This window comes from Pochonia chlamydosporia, chromosome 7, assembly GCF_001653235.2.
Source record: "Pochonia chlamydosporia 170 chromosome 7, whole genome shotgun sequence".
NCBI classification, from domain to species: Eukaryota; Fungi; Ascomycota; class Sordariomycetes; order Hypocreales; family Clavicipitaceae; genus Pochonia; species Pochonia chlamydosporia.
Genome location: NC_035796.1, coordinates 1891016 through 1912458, shown reverse-complemented (window position 1 = coordinate 1912458; position 21443 = coordinate 1891016). Strand labels below are relative to the sequence as shown.

At 51.2% G+C, this 21443-nt stretch overlaps 5 protein-coding genes across 5 annotated transcripts; 2 read left to right on the top strand and 3 right to left on the bottom strand.

Annotated features, from left to right (window-relative positions):
• Positions 1–1034: 1034 nt before the first annotated feature.
• On the top strand, positions 1035–7121 carry VFPPC_09597 (hypothetical protein; the record flags this gene model as incomplete). The annotated part of the gene is made up of 9 exons (XM_022428664.1): positions 1035–1209; positions 1331–1535; positions 1637–1845; positions 1914–1992; positions 3269–3567; positions 3620–4142; positions 4199–5896; positions 5982–6690; positions 6795–7121. The coding sequence occupies 9 exons, from the start codon at positions 1035–1037 to the stop codon at positions 7119–7121; spliced, it is 4224 nt and encodes a 1407-aa protein (XP_022284153.1).
• Positions 7122–7366: 245 nt separating this feature from the next.
• VFPPC_14630 (major facilitator superfamily transporter) lies at positions 7367–9181 on the bottom strand (the record flags this gene model as incomplete). The annotated part of the gene is made up of 1 exon (XM_018292398.1): positions 7367–9181. The coding sequence occupies one exon, from the start codon at positions 9179–9181 to the stop codon at positions 7367–7369; it is 1815 nt and encodes a 604-aa protein (XP_018139519.1).
• A 246-nt stretch (positions 9182–9427) lies between these two features.
• On the bottom strand, positions 9428–12261 carry VFPPC_14631 (polyamine transport protein; the record flags this gene model as incomplete). Its single annotated transcript, XM_018292399.1, has 3 exons — positions 9428–10507; positions 10562–11772; positions 11829–12261. 3 exons carry the CDS (start codon positions 12259–12261, stop codon positions 9428–9430), a joined length of 2724 nt encoding a protein of 907 aa, XP_018139520.1.
• A 3081-nt stretch (positions 12262–15342) lies between these two features.
• Positions 15343–15732, top strand: VFPPC_18120 (hypothetical protein; the record flags this gene model as incomplete). Its single annotated transcript, XM_022429776.1, has 1 exon — positions 15343–15732. One exon carries the CDS (start codon positions 15343–15345, stop codon positions 15730–15732), a length of 390 nt encoding a protein of 129 aa, XP_022285188.1.
• A 45-nt stretch (positions 15733–15777) lies between these two features.
• On the bottom strand, positions 15778–16131 carry VFPPC_18119 (hypothetical protein; the record flags this gene model as incomplete). The annotated part of the gene is made up of 1 exon (XM_022429775.1): positions 15778–16131. One exon carries the CDS (start codon positions 16129–16131, stop codon positions 15778–15780), a length of 354 nt encoding a protein of 117 aa, XP_022285187.1.
• Positions 16132–21443: the final 5312 nt, after the last annotated feature.

Here is a 21443-nt window from a genome sequence, read left to right as displayed (position 1 = left end):
GGACGGACTGGAGCTTCTTTTCCTTTTTTTTACACCCTCGGGTAGGTTTGCCGAGGTTGACTGTTTATTCGTGGCCTTGAGTTGCTATTGCAGGGTTGTTCTAATTTTGACTGATGGTGGATTGGACTGGGTTGACGATCCATGATGCTGGGCCGGAAGACGACGGGCCATTTCACTCATTCTCACGCCAGTTAGACGCCGACATTTCATACATTGGGAGCCTTTGCGTTTTGCGTTTTACTTCCCTTTTTTGTTTTTTATAAAATGGTCGTGATCGACTGTGCTGTGGGTCAATTTAAGGATATTACTTTTTTTTTTTGGGTGTGGATGGCTACTGTAAAGCAACGGCGGTTTACACATAATAGACACAAAGCTATTTATATTTCATTGCGTGTAATTTTGAGATTGAGTAACAGCAGGTTGGCCATGTAGTCATTTGGCTGCTCGCGTTGGTCAGCTGTAACAATTGCGTCACATGACGGACGGGTGAAACGCGGCTAAACACGGGCGCCCATCAGGTTGCTGGGTGATTGGGGTGCCGTCATCGCCCAGCAGGGTGCGTGCACTGACCTGGACTGGACTGGCTGGACTGGACTGGCTGGACTGGACCAGACTGGAGAGGCAGCAATGCCGCCACCACATGGGCCAGTCAGTCCTCATTTTATTGCATTGTAGCCTACTTTGTCCACGCAACCTTCTTGACGACGACCTTCAAACCCGGAGATATTAATTCCTCATAACGATTTCCACCCGAGTGAGATTCACCTGAAGGCATCTACTTCGCTGCCTCGACGACCGTGGCCGGCTTTTCCGACCCGTAACGCCAGAACCCGACACCACGTCTATTGTGTCAAGAATACCCCACCAAACGCCGCATCTTATCAACCAACGCGACAAATCTTCCAGCCTCGGCCGACACCTAACACTTCTCTGACTTGGCTATCGACGAGGTTGACTCTATCTACAAACACTCTTCTCCTAATCTTAAATCTTATACAAACTCGGAGCGTCTCGCGACAACTCGGACAGCCAAGATGTGGAGCTGGTTTGGTGGTTCTTCCGCCCAGAACCGCAAAGACTCGCCCAAGAATGCCATCCTCAACCTCCGCTCGCAGCTCGATATGCTGCAGAAGCGAGAGAAACACTTGCAGAGCCAAATAGAGGAACAGCAGAATATCGCGCGCAAGAACGCAACTACAAACAAGAACGGTAAGGACTGGATGGGTGCCTTCGCCCCTCTTCTTTCCCACTGAGGCTTCATAATGCGGGGTGGGAAAGTTGGGATTTCAAAATGTGGTGAAGATGATACTGACGATGGTTTGAACTCTAGCGGCCAAGGCAGCCCTGCGGCGCAAGAAGGCGAACGAGCATACTCTGGAGCAGACCCTGGCGCAAATAGGGACTCTGGATACACAGATCAACGCAATAGAGTCGGCCAACATCAACCATGAGACTTTGCTGGCGATGCAGCAGGCAGGCAAAGCCATGGCGAATATTCATGGCAAGCTTACACCGGAAAAGGTGGACCAGACAATGTGGGTGCCTACATCTTTTATGCGGCGATTTTCCTGTGTTATGGCACCGCATGGCTGTGGGAAGTTGGAGATTTGGATGGTGCTGACGCTGGTTGTTACAGGGACGAACTTCGAGAGCAAAACGCACTCAGCGAGGAGATTGTCAACGCAATCACATCGAATCCTATTGGCGAGGTCATCGACGACGACGAACTCGAGGCGGAGTTGGACGAGCTTCAACAGGAGAAGCTGGACGAGGATATCCTCAAGACGGGAAGTGTACCCGTTGCCGATATCGTGCACAAGATGCCTTCGGTGGCAAACCAGGAGCGTGAGTATTTTCCCTACGGAGTTGAAGGACGATTATCGTGTGAACTTGGCTGACGTTGGTTTGTACAGCCGTCTCAAACAGAGCCCAGGCCGTCGAGGAGGACGACGAAGAGGCCGAGCTGAGGAAGCTTCAGGCGGAAATGGCCATGTAAGGATGGAGCGTCAGCATCCGCAATATATCGCATAGCATACTTTGACGGGCAGCCAGGGAGTCGACTCTTGAGATTGCTGGGAGGACTGTGGTCTTGAAGGGGCACTCGTTTACTTGGTGTCGTTTGCTCGCTGATGAGGTGTTTATCTGGCGTTGGCGTATCAGAGGTTCCTTTCTGTTCTCTGTGTTTTTACTTGTCCTTTGAGCATAGTTGATGTGTTGGGGGCGAGTAGTAACGCTTGATGCTTTTTTTTAGCAGATGGCTTTTTCGTGGGGGCAGAATCTGAATATTGAAATAGAGACATTTACATGAGGTTGTTATACTCGTGGCTGAGGAGTCGTAGAAACGTGTGTCGGTGTATCGAAGCAAGGCGAATGGTTGCAAATATTCGAACCCAACAGACAGTGCCCCAAGAACAAGACTTCCCTAACTGTTTTACAATGTAATAAATACATGGTTGCAGTGTAGGCCACCACCAAAACCAACCCAGCTGAATAGTCATCCGGTCTCATTCACCTCCACACGACCACCGACACGCCCAAATCCAACAAATGTTTCGAAACGACCACAACGCGCGACCACATAAAACGACTATCCCATCCAACCAACCCATTCCCAAAAAATCCCTGCGCTAAAATATCCCAATCCCACACCATTGGGCCGTGACACAAGGCTTTTTTCCAAAATCCAGGATTATTCCCAGCGTGTCCAAGATGTATCCACGTGACGTGTTTCACGAACCCAAGGGGCCATACGGAAAGCCAGGGTCGACATGGTTGGTGGCGCTTACAACGAACGGGCGCCTAAACGCGAAGATGGCATGGCAGCCACTCGATGCCACATGGAAGCGCTGGCCCGCCGCTCGTCTCACGCAAATGGTTGGCTGAGCGGACTTGCATGCGCAGATGCAGAATGATGATGGCAAGGTGCAGAGAGAGGATGTGATGATACAGTATGGGCGGTTGCGAGGCGCCGACCAAGAAGTGGGAGGGATGAAAGGAAAAAGGGAAGGACACATATGGGAGGCGGTTGATATTGTTTATCGTTTACATTGTTGCTCATTGTTTTTGCGAAAATTTCGGTCTCTTATTTTCTTTGTGAACTGTTTCTTTTTTCCTTGCTATTGTTTATTGTGGTGATGTGGATGGGATGCTGGTCGTCTCGCACTAGACGGTTCTGATTTCTCTGGGTGAGTATCAATCTATTTGGAACGGACAACGTGATGTATTTTGGAATTGAGGATGCTAACAATTTGTAGATGCCTCTTTATAGAATGTTCCGTCTCGGACTCCTACTACTGTCACTCCTTTCCACCATTTTCGCTGTAGATACTTCCCGACGAACATCTAATCTCACCGCCGAGCTTGCCTGCGTGGTGCCCGCCTGCGCGGAAGACTGCTTCATTTCCTTTCTCGACGCAAATTATGGACTTGTACGGGGTAAAGGGATCCCGTCCCTCGAGGAATTGTGCTCCACGGATGGGGACACGGGGTTTACTGTCGGTGAGGGCGCGGTGCAGTGTATTGCTGCGGAACAGAGGCTGGGAGCGTGTCCTGAGAAAGATGCCGGTTGTGAGTTTTCCTTGCTCTTATACGACTTGAAGGTGAGACTGACGTGCTTTAGCGGTGATATCCAAGGCCTACCGAATGTGTAGTAACCAGCCCAATGCGATACAACCCACTCACGGCGTCATCACGGCTACATTGGTGGTGCCGCCTTCAGGAGGCGGACCAATTTCATATCCGCGGCCCTCGAGGACTCGCAGCAGGTCGTTTACAAGGACTGGTCTTCCGTCGACATTGGTTATTGACACGCATACCCCTACGGTGACTACATCCGGTCTAGACACTACGCTTAGGACGTCAGTTGTGAGCACCACCACACAAGCTGCCGAGACGAGTACCGCCACGGGAGAACCAGCCGCCGCTTCTAGTTCTACCGGTCTTACTCCTGTTCAGAAGGCGGGTATTTCAGTGGGAGTGATTGGATTTGCGGCCGTGGCGGTCGGCTTCTTGCTGCTGTTCAGGTTATATCGGGCGAAGAAGAAGCATGGCCGTCATACACCCCTATCAAGTACGCCGCCGAGGCGAGATTCCTGGGGCTACAGATTCGATAAGAGCCGCGGCGGGGATAGCACTGAGCCATCGTGGATGGCAAACCCTGTTCATCCTCCAAATGATTCCAATAATGGCCCATCTGCAGCTGCGGTGACGGCAGCAACGGCCGTAGGAACAGCAGCGGAATACGAAGCACAGCCGGACGAACACCACCACCTCCAGCAGCTACAAAATCTCCCATCTCAAGAGCATATAACCGTGCGAGTTGGCGACCCAGCCTCATCGGCCTCGCAATATCACCATCGCACTCCAAACACACAACTCAAGCTACAACGACGCCCACACCAAGACCGATATCAAAACTCCTTCCTGCGAAACCAATCCTCGCTCTGGCTATTCCCAACAAGCCACCCTCACCACCGGCAAAACATACTCCTCCCACGGGAACATCGTCGGGGAGTCAGATGGACACTCCCTCGCCGGAGTACACACGGATATCATCTCAACCGCCTGTTCTACCGAAGCTACAGATTCCACAGAGAGATGACTTCCTGCACGTTGCCAAAACGACGAACAAGCCGCGTGAGAGTACAATGACGGAATTCGAGGAAGACGGACACGAATCATCCTTCATCTCACCAGAGGGTCAGACCTGGGGCCTTGTCTCTGCAGAACCGCAGTCCACGACAGCGTATTTCGTCACCAACAAGTACTCGAACTGGACGACCAACGGGCCCAAGCGACTTTCGCAGACTGCCGAACTGGAGGGCACAACACCAACGCCCCTGAGCGCACACCCAAGGTTAGCGACGAGCGTGACAATCCTCCCCGTCATGAATAGCAGTCGTGCAAAACAACCAGCGGCCACAATCCCCGACAAACGACCCTCCCACCGCCGCTCATCATCTGCGCCTATTCCCCCACCGCCAAATCACCAGTCCATACGAGTCGTGACCGAACCATCCTTCAGATTCTCCGATGCGCAGCAGGACGCCATCCCAAGGCCCTTGTTCTCCAGCCCCCCAAGTAACCCCCAAAACATGTTTGTAAAAGGTTCCTCCGGCCGAAACCTGACTCGACCCCGTGCCCCCTCCGCAGACAGCGGCATCACCACCATAAGCACGTCGTCCGAAGACGACAACCCGCTACAACCACCGGGAACAACACAAGTCAACCTCTCCCCCGTGGCGGAGTCCCCCCGCTCAGGAAACGGACGATCACCCGTGTCGTATCCCAAGATTCCGGGGAGAGAAAACGGTCCCACCGGTAAACCTAGGTTGGTGCCGCCGCCGAGGATGCCCATTCTATACAAGTCGGCTCATCATAGGACTGCATCGGGTGGCATAGCTAGCAGTGCGGCCATGCCCACGCTCGGAAGTCTGTCGAAGCAGGCGGCGAATACAATGGAGACGGAGAGCATAGCCGTCAGTGCTGTGAGCGCTTCCGTGCCGGCTATCAGGCCGATTATTCCTACTACCATGGTCACTGCGGCTTCTCCTCACCACTCGGTGATTATGTCGCGGCAGAAGACGGTTCAGGATCCGAGTCTCCTGCGGACGGGGTCTCCGACGATGAGGATTGTTGAACCGTCTCCTGAGCCTGAGGATGATAGGGCTGCGCTTCCTTCTGCTCGGCCGCGTAGTATGCTTAGACAGCAGATACAAAGACGACAGACGCAGCTGCAGCCTTCTCCGTTGGTGGTTCCTCAGCAAGGGAGGCGGCTAGAGTTGGTGAACTCGCATGTATCTGAGCAACATAGTCTAGCCATACAGCCGTCTGAGCAGCCGCAGCGACTGGAGATTCAATCTCAAGCGCAGATTCCGGGGGTTGTACGTGAGCAGCCGTATGGTTGGCCTCATCAACATCCCATCCAGCCCCAGCCTCAACCGCAACCGCAACTACTGGATGGAGTCCGTTCACAACAGCAGGGCCAATCTCAACCCCAGACTCAACCTCAGAAGGATGTTCGTTCAGAACAGCAGGCTTACCCTCGACCTCATAAAGACGCCCCTCAGCAGCAAGCTTTGTCTCAAAATCAAGATCAACGTCAGCTTCAAACCCAACCCCAGAGAGACCATCATCCACAGCAACATCAAAAGCAGCAAGCTCAACATCACGCACAACTTCAACAGGGCGCACGTCCACAACTGCAACAACTTCAACCCCAAACTGAAACTCACGCTCAACCTCGAGAGGTTCACGCACAACAGCATCAGCAAGTTCAATCCCAGCATCAGGCTCAACCTCAGGAAGCACCACGCCCACCAGAGCACCAAATCGACTCTCAAACCCAAAGCCAGTCTCAACCAAAAACCCAACCTCATGACGCTCATCCAAACCCTCAACCACAACCACAACTTCAAACCCAACCCGAGAAAGAACTCGTCCCCCAACCTCAAAGAATCACACAACAACCACAAACTCACACTCAAAGACCAGAACCACCGCCCTGGATCCCCGGCCTCCCAGCACACCCACACCCCCGTCGCCCTCAACACACATCAACGCTCTGGCTCCCCCCTCAAGCCCGAAAGAACAAACAAAAGCACAAAACCATGGAAACAGAACCAGACCACCACTCCCACTCACCAATGCGTCCACAACGCCAACCTCACCCTCAAATCCCCCAAAGACAAGGTCCACAAACGCAACCCTTCCCACCGCAAAACCACATCCGCCGGCCCCAACAACACGCCTATCCCTATCCCAACCCGAGACCCCATCCAAACCACCAACCAAAGCACCACTATCCCCCGTTCTACCAGCAACAGCAACAACAACAGCAGCAAGTACAGCAAGCACAGTACCAGCAACCACCGTTGCCGCCTGCGTCCCTCATCGCCAAACGCCTCGGCCACGATCGGGCTGTCAACATGTCCATATCCACCGACCACTCTTCCTCCTCAGGCACGAATAACTGGCATCGAGGGAGCGGCGGGCCAATGTACTTGTCTCCAGAGGTTGTTACTCCACGGGGATATCCGGGGGATTTACCATCTACGCCGACGTGGGTGCCGAGACTGACTCCCACGAGGCGTGGTGCGGATTTGTACCTCAATGTTCAGTAGGCTACACCATCATTTACGGTCTTTTGTTTATTAGAAATGGAAGGAGAGCCGTTTTGTAAATTACATACACTTTCCTTAAAGTTTGATATATAATGAGAAAGGGGCATCTGGTTAAGAAATGACGAGATTCACACAGAACATGACGGAATAGAGGTTTATTAAGTATAGGGGCAAATTTACTGTATAATAGTGTCGAAAAGGGGTGTAGGTTTGATTATGAAGCTTTGTTATTCCTAGCATTCAATTTATACCACCTTGTTTCTGTTTCTTAAGTGTGTACCATCACTTCCCTCATCCGAGGTGCGGCTCAAAGCACACTCTCGCCTGCCTCGTCGAGTTTGTTGTGAGCCTTCCTGTTTTCCTTGGTCCTCTAGGTTTCTCATCTCTATAGGTTGAACAGCGTCGCTACTCTCATCCGTTCGACGCAGCCGTCTTGCACTTCGTCTCGTTCCGTGAAAGACTTGGTGTGCGTCTCTTCGGAAGTCGCTCAACTGGTCATCCAATGCGTCCATTCCTTGATCCCAAGCCTCTCGGTTGAGGTGAGCGCCGGCATCAATCAGTTTGTTCTTTTTCCGAATCTCTTGCCAGCGAGTCATGCTGCCGAGCTCGAAAACATTCATCCGGCGTCTTTTGCTTGTAGGGTTTCCAATCATGGCAGGTCTCCACGCCCTCTCCTCGTCAATGATGGCTTGCGAGTTATTCGGCATGGACACTCGACGGATTGTCGAACGACGGCGCGCTTCCACCAGTCTATCCATTTCTTGTGATTTGGATTTTGGGACTATTTGAACTTCAGTAAAACGAAGAAGGGCGAGAAGTAACAGAAACGTCAATATGAGAAGAATCCCGGCCACCACACCAGTGGCAACCTGCTGTCCCAAAACTCTGGTAACGTGCCCGCCTAGGGCGGTAGAACCGGCAGCCAAGAGGAATGCCAAGGCGTGTATGGATGCAAATCCGGCTGTAACTCTTGGAAACGATGAGTAGTTTGTCTTCTTCTGCTTTCTGCCGGAACCGCCTCTTTGGCGCCCTGTCATTCCTGGAGATAGATCAGAGCAGTCGAAAGCCTCCATGACCAGTCCATTGCATTCTGCAATAGCCAGGCTGGAGAAGAATCCAACGAATCCTGAAAACAGTGTCGGTACGCTGACATGTATTGGTGGACCGGAAGACACCGCTGCGTAGCAAATACCGGCGAGCGGCAGGACGAGAGTGAACACTGTACGGCGAACAAGATGAGATGACCAAGCAACTTTTCTATCCAGCGTAGCTAAGTTGCTGTTTAGCTGGGCCTGGCGGGAGCGAGAGAACAAATTGGCTTTTTGGAATGGGATCGCAAGCAAGGCACCCAAAGCCATGCATCCAACGAATAAACCGACAAAGGTGGATTTCATACGATAGAATCGTGAAACCAATGACCCCAGCAAGATGATGATTAAGACAACTTGAGCGTATATCCAGGCAGAGTAAATTGTCATGATTGCAAATCCGGGTTGGCGGAGCATTTCCAAGTTGAGTGCGATTCCATGATACACCTCTTGTCCCCACCACTTTGGACCTGTTTTCACCCGATGCATCATGATTTCGCCACGAGCTACTCGCCGTGAAATATCTTCTCCGGTTCGGACCTCGGCCACAGATCGTCGATATGCTGACCGACGAACTTCCGGGCAAACAACGTTTAGGACGAGGACAACGGCAATGATTATGATGCTGACATAGAAGCCCCAAGCTGGTGGATAGCTGTCAATGATGCTAGCACCAACAAGAAATCCCACGCCCAGAGATCCAATCCAACACCAAGTCCAGATGCCTAACCAGACGCCCATGCCGCCGCCATGTCTCCGGGCATCAAAGTCGTCGACAACTTCCTGATGAGGGTTGCAGCTCATCAGAGACGCCCCAAACAGATCAGTCAATGTCGAGTGAAAATTCATGCTCGCAAACCCAAGGGAGGCTCCCATGAGGGTTCGGCTGGCTAGCAAAACGCATCGCCACGTAATCGCATCACTGAGCCTCTGAGAATTGACAGCAAGAGCTTGCGGGAACAGAAGTGGCATGGCCAAGACCAAACTAGACAAGATGTACGGTTTCCTTCCATGGAGCAAAGGTAATGGCCATAGAAAAAAGGTTGGCAGGGCTAGACCGAGAAAGCAGCCCGTGTTACCGTGAACAATGACATGGGATTGATCAATAACATAGTACTGGATAGAGGGAACTAAACCAGAATAGATGCCCAGTATTATACCAATGAGAGCCGTGCTAGCACAAGCTACGGAGGCGACAAATCGCTTTCGAACAGGCGACTAGTCTCGAGCAATTGGTTGTCGCTTATGTGACTTGGCAAGACTGAACCCTTGGGCTCCTCTCAGACTGACGTGCGATCGTCGACGAAGACTGATACCGTGATCTGTGTGTAATGACCTGCCAGCAATATCTCGTTCGGGAAGCATGTCATCACCTGCTAGTGGCTGTCGATGAGTTGGATGGTGTTGATAAGCAGGCCTTGGCCTCGCTGCCCCTGGTTCATGACCTGGAGGCCTAGACATTTCGTTACGTTTTGTCGTGAATTTGTTTCCGGGGTTTGTCATATCCAGGTGACCAGCTCGAAGATGAGGTTTGATCCCTTGACTAGCTTGCGTAGTGGATATTATGGCCAATTTCTTGCTAGACTTTCTGCGTGGAATTTTGAATTCGCCAGCTCGGCCAAGGTCTTGACTCTCTCGTTGCCCGATTTCAACTCGAGGAACTTGACCACGAGCAACACCGTTTAACATCGACCCTGGCAGCGCAATGGATAGCTTCCCTTCCTGGCTGGCATCTTTGTCGGCATTATTTTCGACCTGGGTGAAGTCCCCACCGCTGCCATCTGCACTTGGTGAACAGAAACTAGCCTTGGAGCGACTGCCTTTCATGAGTTGACTAGTAAGGCTATGGGCCTGTGAATAAGCACTTGTAGATGGTTGCTTGTCTCTCCCCTGAGTAGAGCTTGAAGCTGGATGGTCCACAACCTGTGACGCAATTGCCAGTGCCTCATTCAGGAGTCTCTCCAAATCACTAACGGCACGTTTAAATCCCATGCGATCGAATTTCGACGACTGATTTTCGGACAAGGTCGACTGTTTGTTTTGGGATTTTGAGGAGATGATGCAAGACAGTACTGACCTTTGATCGGGCGATGTGTTGCACATTCGACGGCGCTGGCCAGGGTGCTTCGTATACTTTGGTGGGTGCGTCTCGGGATATCTCAAGACTTCCTTCAGCCACTGAGCTGTACGCTTGTAATCGAACATGGAGTTTAGGGCCTGAGTGTGTCCTGAGGAGCCGGTCGAGTATAAAGTCTGAGGTCTTTTGCCAGGGCCTAGGTCATCCGAGCCAGTGTCAAACTAGGACCTCCCAATCGGACGAGTTTCCCCCAAAAGTTCCAAAAATGGACCGACTTTGGGAATCGAGCTATGTCCACGTGCTTGAGAATCGGCTGCGTAATCCGTCGGGAAAGACGGGCGGAGCTTAGATACGGGAATGGGTGCGTACAGAACTGGGGAATTTGTGGCCGGAGTAGCGAAGTGTTCGGCTGCTTGCCTGGATTCGGATATCGCCAAGTCCCCTTCGGAACGGGTGTTTGAGGGAGGGCTTATCTGTTGAGCGTAATCATCTAAAGTCGCACCATCTGATTTAGACATTGGTGATGCTCTGGGGGCTGCTGCCTCTATGTCGGTCACTTCAAGGACTTCGCCACTTGATAGATCGCTATGAGAGGGCAACAGAATAAACTCGTCGGGGCGACTCAGACTTTTATCACTAGTGAGGGACAAGTTGTATGATGTAGGGCAATTATCGATTGAGTGGTCACCACTTGTGACTGCCGTGACTTGCTTCGGTAGAGACGCATGATGATGACCCTCATGCGAGCCAACAGTGCTGAACGAGTCGCCTCTACAGGAGACATGCTTACCAGATGAGAGAGGTGTTTGCTCAAAAGAAAAGGGCCCTGAAGTTGTACCTGAGGAATTGGGGTTCAGGTTATCCAATAGGGCAAGCTGGACCTTGGGGCCAAAAGTTGGATAGTTCGAAGCGTGCGTTTCCGAAGTTGGCTCTAGGACACAAGGACGAACCTTGGAAATGGGTATTTTCAGCATGTGCCAGGGCATGCCGGCCAAAGCTTCTGAATCGTCTTTCTCTGCCATTGCTAGTTCATTTTTGCCTTCTGAATTTGGGCCTGGCTCGACGACTGAGCTGTGAGACTCCTCCGTAGAGTTGCCTTGGGGCGATGTATCCTGTATCGCACTTGAAGGACTAGTAGTTGAAGGTGGGGATGTCAACATTTCGTGCGGAAATCCCCCCGTGCCACGTCCATCGTTTGCTGGATCGAAAGGGGCAACCTTGTTGCGGCTTTGTTGATACTCCTGTCCCCGGCTTTCTCCGACTATGTCGGGTTGGCGAGTTGGGGAATTGCCTTCAGCCGGCCGAATCTTGGAAACCAAACTATGACCAGGGTATTGGATCGTTGTTACTCTTGATATGTGAGGAGAGTGTGAACGATTTTCAGAAGACGTTGCAAAGTCATTGTCGGCCAAGAGGTCAAGCATCGGGCCTGCACCTGCCATCGAAAAGGGTCCTGCGTAGCTCGTTTGACTATCTAGTTGTTTATCTAGCCAAATAATTAGTATTATTCATAAGTTCCCCTCATCGGCAGCAAAGACAAACACAGAAGAAGAGGAAGCGAGCTCGGTGTCGTAGCCTTTCCTGACCAATCAACGGTTTCAAATGCAGGTATGCTCGCTGTAGTGGGATATTTCTGGTCGACCGGGTCTTGTGTTGTAAGTTCTTGGTTCCCAAAGTACAGCCTTGAGGCCACTGCTTCCAGGCCTTTATCGCAAAATGCCTGTTTGGCGTGATGAGCTGCCACGAGCTCCTGATTGCTCGCCGAATTACCACTTCTCTCAGCACGATTTAAACGATGGGATCGAAAAGTAGTAACCTTGGCATTCGGCACTAATTTTTTTTTCTCTGGGGCACGAGCTACCAACAGGGAAGGTCGGCTACTTGAAGGAGGTGTCTTGTCAAAGTCGCCGCTGCCCACTAGAGTGTCGTCGACAGGTTGGTAGGCTATGTGATGGCTGAGAAGCGAAGGGAACATTCCGAGCGATTCTGATCTGGCACATACGAAAAGAGAGTGTATATGATGAAGCAGGGCAATCCCCGTGTGAACGAGGCTCGGAGTATCGGCTGATCAGCAGATATGGTAATGTTTTCTGCCATTCCTCAGTGAAAGAAAGCCCGAAGACATCTGAAATTTGGGCCTGATGCGATGTTGGGCGAGATCTTGTCAGGGTCAACAACAGAACGAACGAAAGCGGGAAAGTATATAAAGATATTAAGTATAAGTAATTTGCGGTAAAGAATTGAGAAGGGAAGCGGTATGGAGGACGTCAAAGGTGGCGGGTGAGAAGAGGGGTGATGATGACGGTCCGCCAAGGGAGATTGGGATGGAGTGAATGAATGGTAGAGTTGGAAGCTCGCTTCGAAGCGATAGTAGTGTTTGCAAACATGTCAAAATGACGCCAAGCTGGCCATTGACCGCACAGCTTTGCACCTGCACATTCTGTAACACTTGGACTCAAGCGTCATGCGTGAATGTGCACCAAAACGTGCGTTCTGCGACTTCTACAGACGTGCGAGATTGCCATCGTTGCTAAACCAAGATATCGGGAAGGAGCGGGGGACAGGAGGCTCAGGATGCTTCTTTCTCGCTTCGACCAACTTTTCGTCGTTCCTTTGCTTGGAGAAACTGAACTGTCTCTAAGAGAAGGCATGTCTGGATGTGAATATGTTTGGTGTATTAGGAACTTGCTATTTCTAAATTCGTAGTCCGTGCCTGTGTGCTGTTAATGATCCCAATGCGCTTGGATGCTATCAGCCGTTCCGGCAGCCCATTCGCATTCCCGCCCTATCAACCCGCCTCATATCAATCACAAAATCTCAGCAACATTTGAACTCCAGACAATACACTCCAATCTTCATCAACCCAAAACACAACAAACGCACACTTCCTCATCCATGAATCCAATCTCCAGTCCTTACCACAGCTTCTCCCGCCAACAACATTAGACGATTTCCCAAAACAAGCATGTACTCACGCTACCCACCTCGCATCGCATCGCTTCTGCACGACCAACTCCATCCATGCCAAGATGCATGTCCCACCGCAGCGCATTAATCCCAAACACCAACACCCGACCCTCTGGCACGGCACCACATCAGACGCTCCATGTCGACATTCATCCAAACTCAGATGCATCCCTGATCGCTGCCTGGCGCACCACCCAAGCCGGGCGGAGGGCGCCAAGCGGCTAATCCCCCATGGCCTTTCCGCACCGGAACCATCCCCAAAACGACTTCTTCCATTTACTTCCAACAAATCACGCCCTCCGGACACCCACCATCCTTCGGCACTCCACAGCACGCAAATAGTTCATGGCAAGCAGAGAGACTGGAGGTAGAAGCCATTGCGGCAAATCCCCACACACCATTACGCCCGATCAGGCAAGCATACACTTCTCACTTTTGTGAGGGAAGCTATTTTTGGTTCAAGCCAACTCGCGTGGCTTGTCCCACAGTTTTTCTCACTCTGCCAAAAGCTTGGCTCCGGGAAAAGGGAATACCTAGGTGAAGGTTTGAAGGTGAAGCTCGGCTGCGGACTGACCGTTGCACATGCTTTTCTGTTTTGGCCGTGGACCCAGGAACTCGGGATGATTCAGGGATTAGAATCCTTCTTGTCGTGGGAGAGGCTGGGATATCATTGACTGTCAGATCTGGTTTGCGATCTGGAGCATGGTTACTTTGGGTGCTTGATTTGTTCCAGGTACGATATATGCTCAGGTAAGCAAACGTACATCTACCGGGAATGTAGCCAGTGTGAACCAAAGGAGGCAATACAACGCAATACAATGCAATGACATTAGAATCCCGCAACATGCCTAGGTACTTTCCAAAGTGCTCCACGTCACAGGAATAAAGTCCAAACGTTGAGAGAGACGTCTAACTCTTCATGTTTGTTTGTTTGTCTACGTGGCAGCCAGTGCCACATAGCTTCTGTACTAATTGTATTCGCCACGATTCCAGATCGTAGCATCTTGATTCTGCGCCCAGCACAGACATATTGGACGTGATAACATCAATGCCCTGACATGTTTGCAATAATAACAAGAATAGGGAAAAAGTAAAAGAGACAAAAGAAAAGTGGAGTAGAACGCTTCGTCTGAACACACAAAACCCCAAAAAAGCAGAGAAGTGAAGCAGTCAAGGGATTGAGCAATGTCTGGAGCCGTGGCTCAATCCTCCGTCTTGGAAAACAAAACAAAAGGATGTGAGAATTTCCGCGGCCTACAGATATTGATCGAACCCGACCAACAAAACATTACCGTGTGTCGTAAACATCCAAACGCCACTGTATATCCCCCATCTTTTGTTTTCCCAGTACATGATCACGTATCCGTCCGTAAGCAAAAGCATATCCGTGAGGTAGTCGACTATGAAGACGAAAAAAATCTAAGCCCAAGTCATGTCCAATGTCTCTCGGCCGAGGCATATAATCTCAGGCCAGAGAGGTCTAAGAGTCATAAACGGGAGACTAGCTTGCCAGTTCCATCATCAGCCAATAATCATGAAAGGCGTCTTATGGTTCCAGCCGCAAAAGGAAATGAAGCACAGCCCAGACACAGAGCAGGGAATTTCACGCTTAAAAAAACAGTAATAGGAAAGAAATCAACGCAAAAATAAAACAAGAAAAAAACACAAGGCACCTCATGAAAGATTGAAAAGAATGGCCCAGTTCCTAGTTGGAGGACGCCGGACAGTGTTTAAGCTGTGCCAAGGCTCCAGGCCACTTTGATCCAGTATCTGACGGAGTGGTGTATAGTTACATCGGTTCAGGTTTGAACCGCGTGACGCAGATGGGAGGGAATCGAAAAGTCGTAATCTCATATCCGTGTCTTCGATAAGGTTTGTTGCATAACTCATGACGTAGTCAACGAAGGTGAACGAGGCCGTGGAAGTGTAGACAGGAACTCAGCGAGTCACATAGGTATCTGACCCATTGAAATTGACACTCTCTGGCGGCCGTGGCCGACAAGTAGAGAAGAGAGCCGAGATGGATTGGATGAGTACAGGAAGCTCACCCAATCTTGAAACTCAAACAGTTCCAGCTTGGTAAATCGCCATGACTGGCAGCCCATCACCGAAGACAAGACGTTTCACCGGTAGCTCTTGCGACTGGATCGAGAGCTATAGTATCCTGAGTCAGAATACGAGTGCGATGAAGCATACTGGGCGCTTCGACTTGAGTGTGCACTGCAGGCATAGCCAACGTAGATTGTGCGTTGTTGAATGTCGTGACCAGGTCTGCCATAGGCCGCACATCGATCAATTGCGTGTTGGTAGTAGAGACACCGACATGCTGAGTATAGCTCGACCAGTTGGTAGCACATATCTACTTTACTGTTGTAGTAGTTGTTTGAGAATGAATCGCAGTTCCTGCCTGCACGGATCACTTTCTTCACGGCCGCGCCGAGCGGCAGCTGAGGTTCGATTATCGGACCAAAAACAATAAATTAACTTGTGATTGTATTCGCTTGTTTGTCTCCGGAAGCAAGAGCTATGACTTTGTCTTGTGGTGACGGGCGAGACGTGCGTGAGATGGAGTTTGTGTTGAGTCGTGATATAAGTAGGCTGGTTGGAGTTGAAACGAGAAAGACAACACGATACCGTATAAAACAAACAAAGACAGGCAAGGAAAGGGTTTAAAGAGAGCGTCGTGTGCTATGACGAATATAGTAGAGGCAGACCAAGGCAGGAAACGACGAGGCATCGTAGCCTTATAGGACTGGCAGCCTAGAGGAAGGCTGGGTCCGGGAGTCGAGGTACAAAGAGAAAGAAGCCCACGAGGCGTCAACTTTGAACTGGCATATATCGGCACGCCCTCCCAAACTGGATGGGCGGAGACTCTCATCAAGCTCACACCTCTCTTACCTCTGTCCTGCACACCTCGGAAGCAGTGTGTGAGAGAGCACTGAGAGAAACGAGGAGCAGCAAGGCATCAGCCAAGCCGCAGAGTACAAAATTGGGACGGCTCTGACTAACCTGACAGGTGACTAAAGGGTGGAAGACGGTCTAATGCAGCCGTACGGTGATGGGGCAAGGCCAGCCAGGCAGAGGGCGAATGGACGGCTGAGGAATTCAATGTCAGGCCCAGGCGGAGCACTCAAGCAGCACAGCACAATGAGAGATGGCGGACAGAGCAAAGAATAGCTCCATGTCGGCGGAAGAGTCACTTGTGCAGGGCATTTAGCGAGGGGGGGGCGTGGGCGACATTGAATGCTCAAATGTTGCGGGTACTTTGATAGCAGCGTGGGGTCAAGTGCCTTCGCTGAAGCCGGAGTTGGAGTCCTTTTTGCGGACCAGTTCGAAGGGACGGGGCGCCAGTGGGGAGTTTAGGGCCTCCGAATGCCTGCACAAGAGCAGACTAGCAATAGCAACACCATGTCTTTCCAGGACGACACAGGCGTTGACCTGCAGCAGGGCTGAACCAGGGTGTGTGTGGCGGAGGTGCTCAAGAGTCAAGCGCAGTCGACTGTGCTGTCTTGGGAGAAAAGCGCAGCAGCATCTGGAACAAATGACAGCAATCGCTTTGCTCAATGTTTGGCTACCTGACGTGGAGTAACTCGTCAATCAGCCAATTGAATAGAAATAATTGAGAATTGCTGTTCAAACGATACTTGCTTATTTACTTGAGTCCACTGGCAAGGCATGTACAGCTCAACTCTTTGGTATGGCCAAGCATGGAGGGTCTGGGTCGGTGGTAGTGCGGATCATACGCTGCTTTGTCAGACTGACACGCACATCTCGTCCTAGCGCCGATGATGACAATGATCCCGGAAAGACGGTTCTCTTGCTTTCGATATACGTAAAGTAGTGATGAGAGTTGCGGAAAGCTTCAATTATCAATCAAATTACCCCAGAGTGACAAATGGCAGACTCAAGAACGACAGCAGGCCCAAGGTTTTCTATCTTCTGTCTTGTGACCCTTGCCCTTCCCTGACGGCCCATTTGGAAGCTACGGCCCAGACAAAATGCAAAGGTGCAGGTGCAACCAACATGGAACTGGTAGTTGCCTTCAGCTACCTAGGTACCTAGGTAGGTATATTGTCTGACTGATGCTATCAAAATCTTCCATCGCCTTCCCTTACGTCGACCGTCGCCATGTCCAAAGCTCGGGGCGCTGAACCAAGTTTCCGAGTCACCAGACCTACATGGTGCCTCGGCCTCCCTTGGAAACATTGAACTGCTACCTCTGTTTCTCGCTGCTTCTCGTACTCGCAGATCACCTTTTCTACGCCCTTCTCGCCTTCATGTCCCGGTTTGTTCTACGTTCGGATGAATGCGGTGCAACGCAACTCCAACAATTACACGTGGCCTGTCGTTGAGTGCTGGCAGGCACCGATGCTGAGCTTGGTAATTGTACTGCCCTTGTGAACGATTCAATGCCTTCATCGCAATCAGTAACCAAAAGGATAGTCAAGCCGGCGTGATGACGGCATGAGAGGACTGTCAGGGCCACAGCCCAGCCTCGCACAATGCCTCACCCCACCATCCACCATCCGCATCCACACGGCGACCAGGGTCATCGGACTGCATGCTCCCACAGCCGTTGCAGAGGTAAATATCCAAATCTTGAGGTAGGTGTGACATTTGGTTGCGCCTGGCTGGCGACGATAGTTGTGAATCATTATGTGTGCTGACGGAAGGGATAGTTAGCTACGTAGTTGAACAGTATAAGCCTCCCAACGACGTCTTCGAAACCATTCGCCTTACATAACGAGATGTTTGCAGTCTGTCCGAGCGACCCGGTGCACTGATCTGATTACAACCCAGGAAATGCCTAGCATGCGGCTCAAATGTCAGACAGGACGGCCATCTTGCAAGGGTAATGACACAACCGCAATAAGTTGATACTTGTATTCTGCCATCAAAAAGACATCCATCCCGTGATAAATCAGGGCCGAACAGACTTCTGCAATCTTGAAGATACCGTTCCTGCCCCGTGAGAAACCAGAATCTAAATGGCAGTTCCATTGGCCTGTACTTGAGGAAGGCCGTGGTCCCATGGGGTCGATACACCCTCCATGTTCCCAGTTCTGCACCAGGACGTCTGGTAATCACAGGTGTCGTCATTGTGCAACCTTGGACGGTACCAACACGGGAACCGGTGCTCCTGCGTCGGAGTGTCCTTGGCCGAATTGAGAAGCCGAACGTTTCGAAAGACCAAAAATCTGGGTACATACTTGTCCGTCGTTCATTTTTTTTTTTTTTTTTTTTTGCTGTGCCAGCCTTGGTGGCAGCCTAGCACAACACCACCTCGGATGGCTTTGCCATGTCTCTGAGCGGCATGCATGTCCTAGACATGCTGATGTGTGTCTCAGAAGTTGACTGCGTGTCTGGCAACTTGAGAATTCCTGTGGGACAGGACGGTCGCTAAATCCACGCCGCTTTCCAATCCGTGGATACCGGTTGCGCCAATGGCCCTGCATGGCGAATTGAGAGGGCCTGCCACGAAGGACTTCGACCCCAGAGTGGTGACAATCCCCAGCGCAGACAGAGCACTGGGGCTGCACCACGGAAGAAACTCAAGGATATGACTAGACTTTTTCCTACGGAATCTCTTCGACAATTACACAGGGCAAACATACTTCTTGCTCATAGAATTCGATCTGATCTTACTCACCAGTTCGCCTTTCAAATCACGGAGCTGAGACGACGAGGATACGGATAAGGTCAACTCGTCCGAGACACTTCTGGGATTCGTTGGGGGCTAAAGACGAGCCAACTCCATAGACTCATGAAGTTGTATCACTTGTGCGTGTGGACTGTAATTATTTGTCGAATGCAGAGAGTCTTGACAGGGTGGTGTGAGCGCCTGAATTGTTGTGACAGCACCATGCAGTCTCCAAGAGCTACCCAGGTACGCAGAGCTAGTGGGGAGATGCTCGACACTTACTACAAAGCAGCCAAGCTACCGTATCGGCAAAGTAAACGACCAGACATCGCCCGGCTCTGAATGCCCGCCAATGTTCGACGTAGGCAACCAACTTTGTCTTTGCGCGTTGCTGACCTCGGTCGTCTGGAACGGAGAGTCATACCTCCTTTGCAGCGTTCAATGTCATGAGCAGGAAGATGCCGCATTGGAGGCGCATTTCAAGCAAATCTGGGGCTATCACGATGCAAGTCCAAAAGCTTGGGCCGTGTATCAAGTGGCCCTCGCCGCAAGTCACCCCGTTTGGTTTCATTTCAATTCGCCAATCTCTCACAATTTGGAACTGGTCGGGAGATGAAGCTGAGTCAACATTCAAAGAGTGCCGTTGCAAAGTGACAGGGACGAAGCACCATGCCTTGCTTGGATGATGGATGCATGAGTCGGGCAGGCCGCAAAATACAGCTGACAATATTCTTGCGAGATCATACTGACTCGATTGTTATTGCAATCCAAGTATTCAATCAACTCTCTCGGGCGGCGACAGTTTTGAATCACCTGGGGAGACTGGTACTCTGGATTGTTGGTTTCTGGCTCACAAAAGTTATCATCCTAAACGACATGGACATTCCCACACACCACCACTCTGTGGAATCAGCATCTGCAAGTCTGACCTTGAGTTCACCACCCACCCGGATCCCAGGCTCCGGCTCATGACCTCATGGCTCAAGGCCTTGTCAACAGCTTCAGCCTCGTCGAGTCCCACTGTGGACCACATTGGACCCTGGAAACAGGCAGTTTATGGGCCACTAGTTGTTCAGAAGACTGCGAAGAATGGGGGGTGGGCTGCGCCTCGTCCTGTGGCTTGCTGGGAACACGTCCGGTTGGGGTCGTTATGGCAGATGGATTCTCATTTGGAGAAAGACGTTTGGTCCAAGGAGCTTCTCAGAGTTGTAGACAACATCAAACGGAGACCCGCTCTCCGCCCGCCAGCCGCATCCGCGCCGGAGTCGCCGGCGGGGGCTGCGTCAAGTGAGCAGGAGGTCAAGAGGTCAAATGGTTCGCGGGCACATTGTCCCGGAGACAACATTGGCCATCCCAAGTCGTCAGAAGCGTGTCACTCTGTCCTCCTGGTACCAGACATCTCTCAACGTATCAATGGAGTATAGCAATTCCACATTTTCCTTCATCTCTTTCCAGTTGCAGGACCCCCCGGCCGAGCAGGGGGCGTTGACTCGTCTCGGACCGTGCTCCAAATAGCCCATTGACATATTGCTTCCTTCTTTGCCGAGTGTCTAGCGTTCTGCAACCATGTGACGCTCGCCGGAATTGACGCCTGTGTTCGGTTTTCTTGACAGCCTCACCGTAAACCAAGCTGTCGAACAAGCACGTCTTCCAATTCGGATATATGTCCGACCGTTTCTTTACTATGTTTATCTTACGAATCGTTTTCTCGCCCACATGTATCACCAAGACCCATCTCTGTCTCAACACACACCCCTCCTCCTTGAGGTAATCTGGTATCTGGTTCATCCTCAACATGTCAAACCATGAACGGGAGAAAACCACTAGCAATTGCTACTCCCAGACTACGCAAAGGGCATACGCTTCCTTTCATACATATTTTTTCCGAGCGGATTTGGCCGGCCGAATTTGGCATCTGAGACATGCCTCCCGGCATTTTCGCATTTGAGACAGGCTAGTCTCTCACTACAGACTAGCTTCCGATGCACCAGTCATTTTTAACATGCATGTAAACCAAGGCATCAACGTACCAAACCCACACTCTCAAAGATTGCACTCTGTATTTTCTTGTTGCATACTACGCCCGACTTTAACCTACAAACGGTCAGGCAACAAAAAACGATATTTCTCGCAGGTCTTCCGTCTCACCCAACTGCCGCTGCCAAGCTTCCTACATGACCAACGTGGCATAAGGTGACCCATCCTGCGGCCTCCGATCGATTGCCCCAGCCTTACGGAACCTCGAAACAAGCTCGAAACGAAACATTATTGCAATCACACAACGCCCTTACCTGCACAGGTGGTAAGACTTATTCCTTGTCTTATTACATGGTATTGCGGTGCTCCACTGGATTACCTCGGTCTTTCTTCTATTGCGCCTATCTCGCCTAACCCTTTTCCTCAGTTCTCGTCTCGACGCCGCATCCAAACGGTCTAGCCCCTTGCCCACAAGTTGTTCGATGTCTGGAGACGCTATAAGCGCGCAGTTGTGGCTGACTGTTTCCTCCATCTGCTCAGCAGCCACCATTGACAGTGGCTCCAATAGTTAC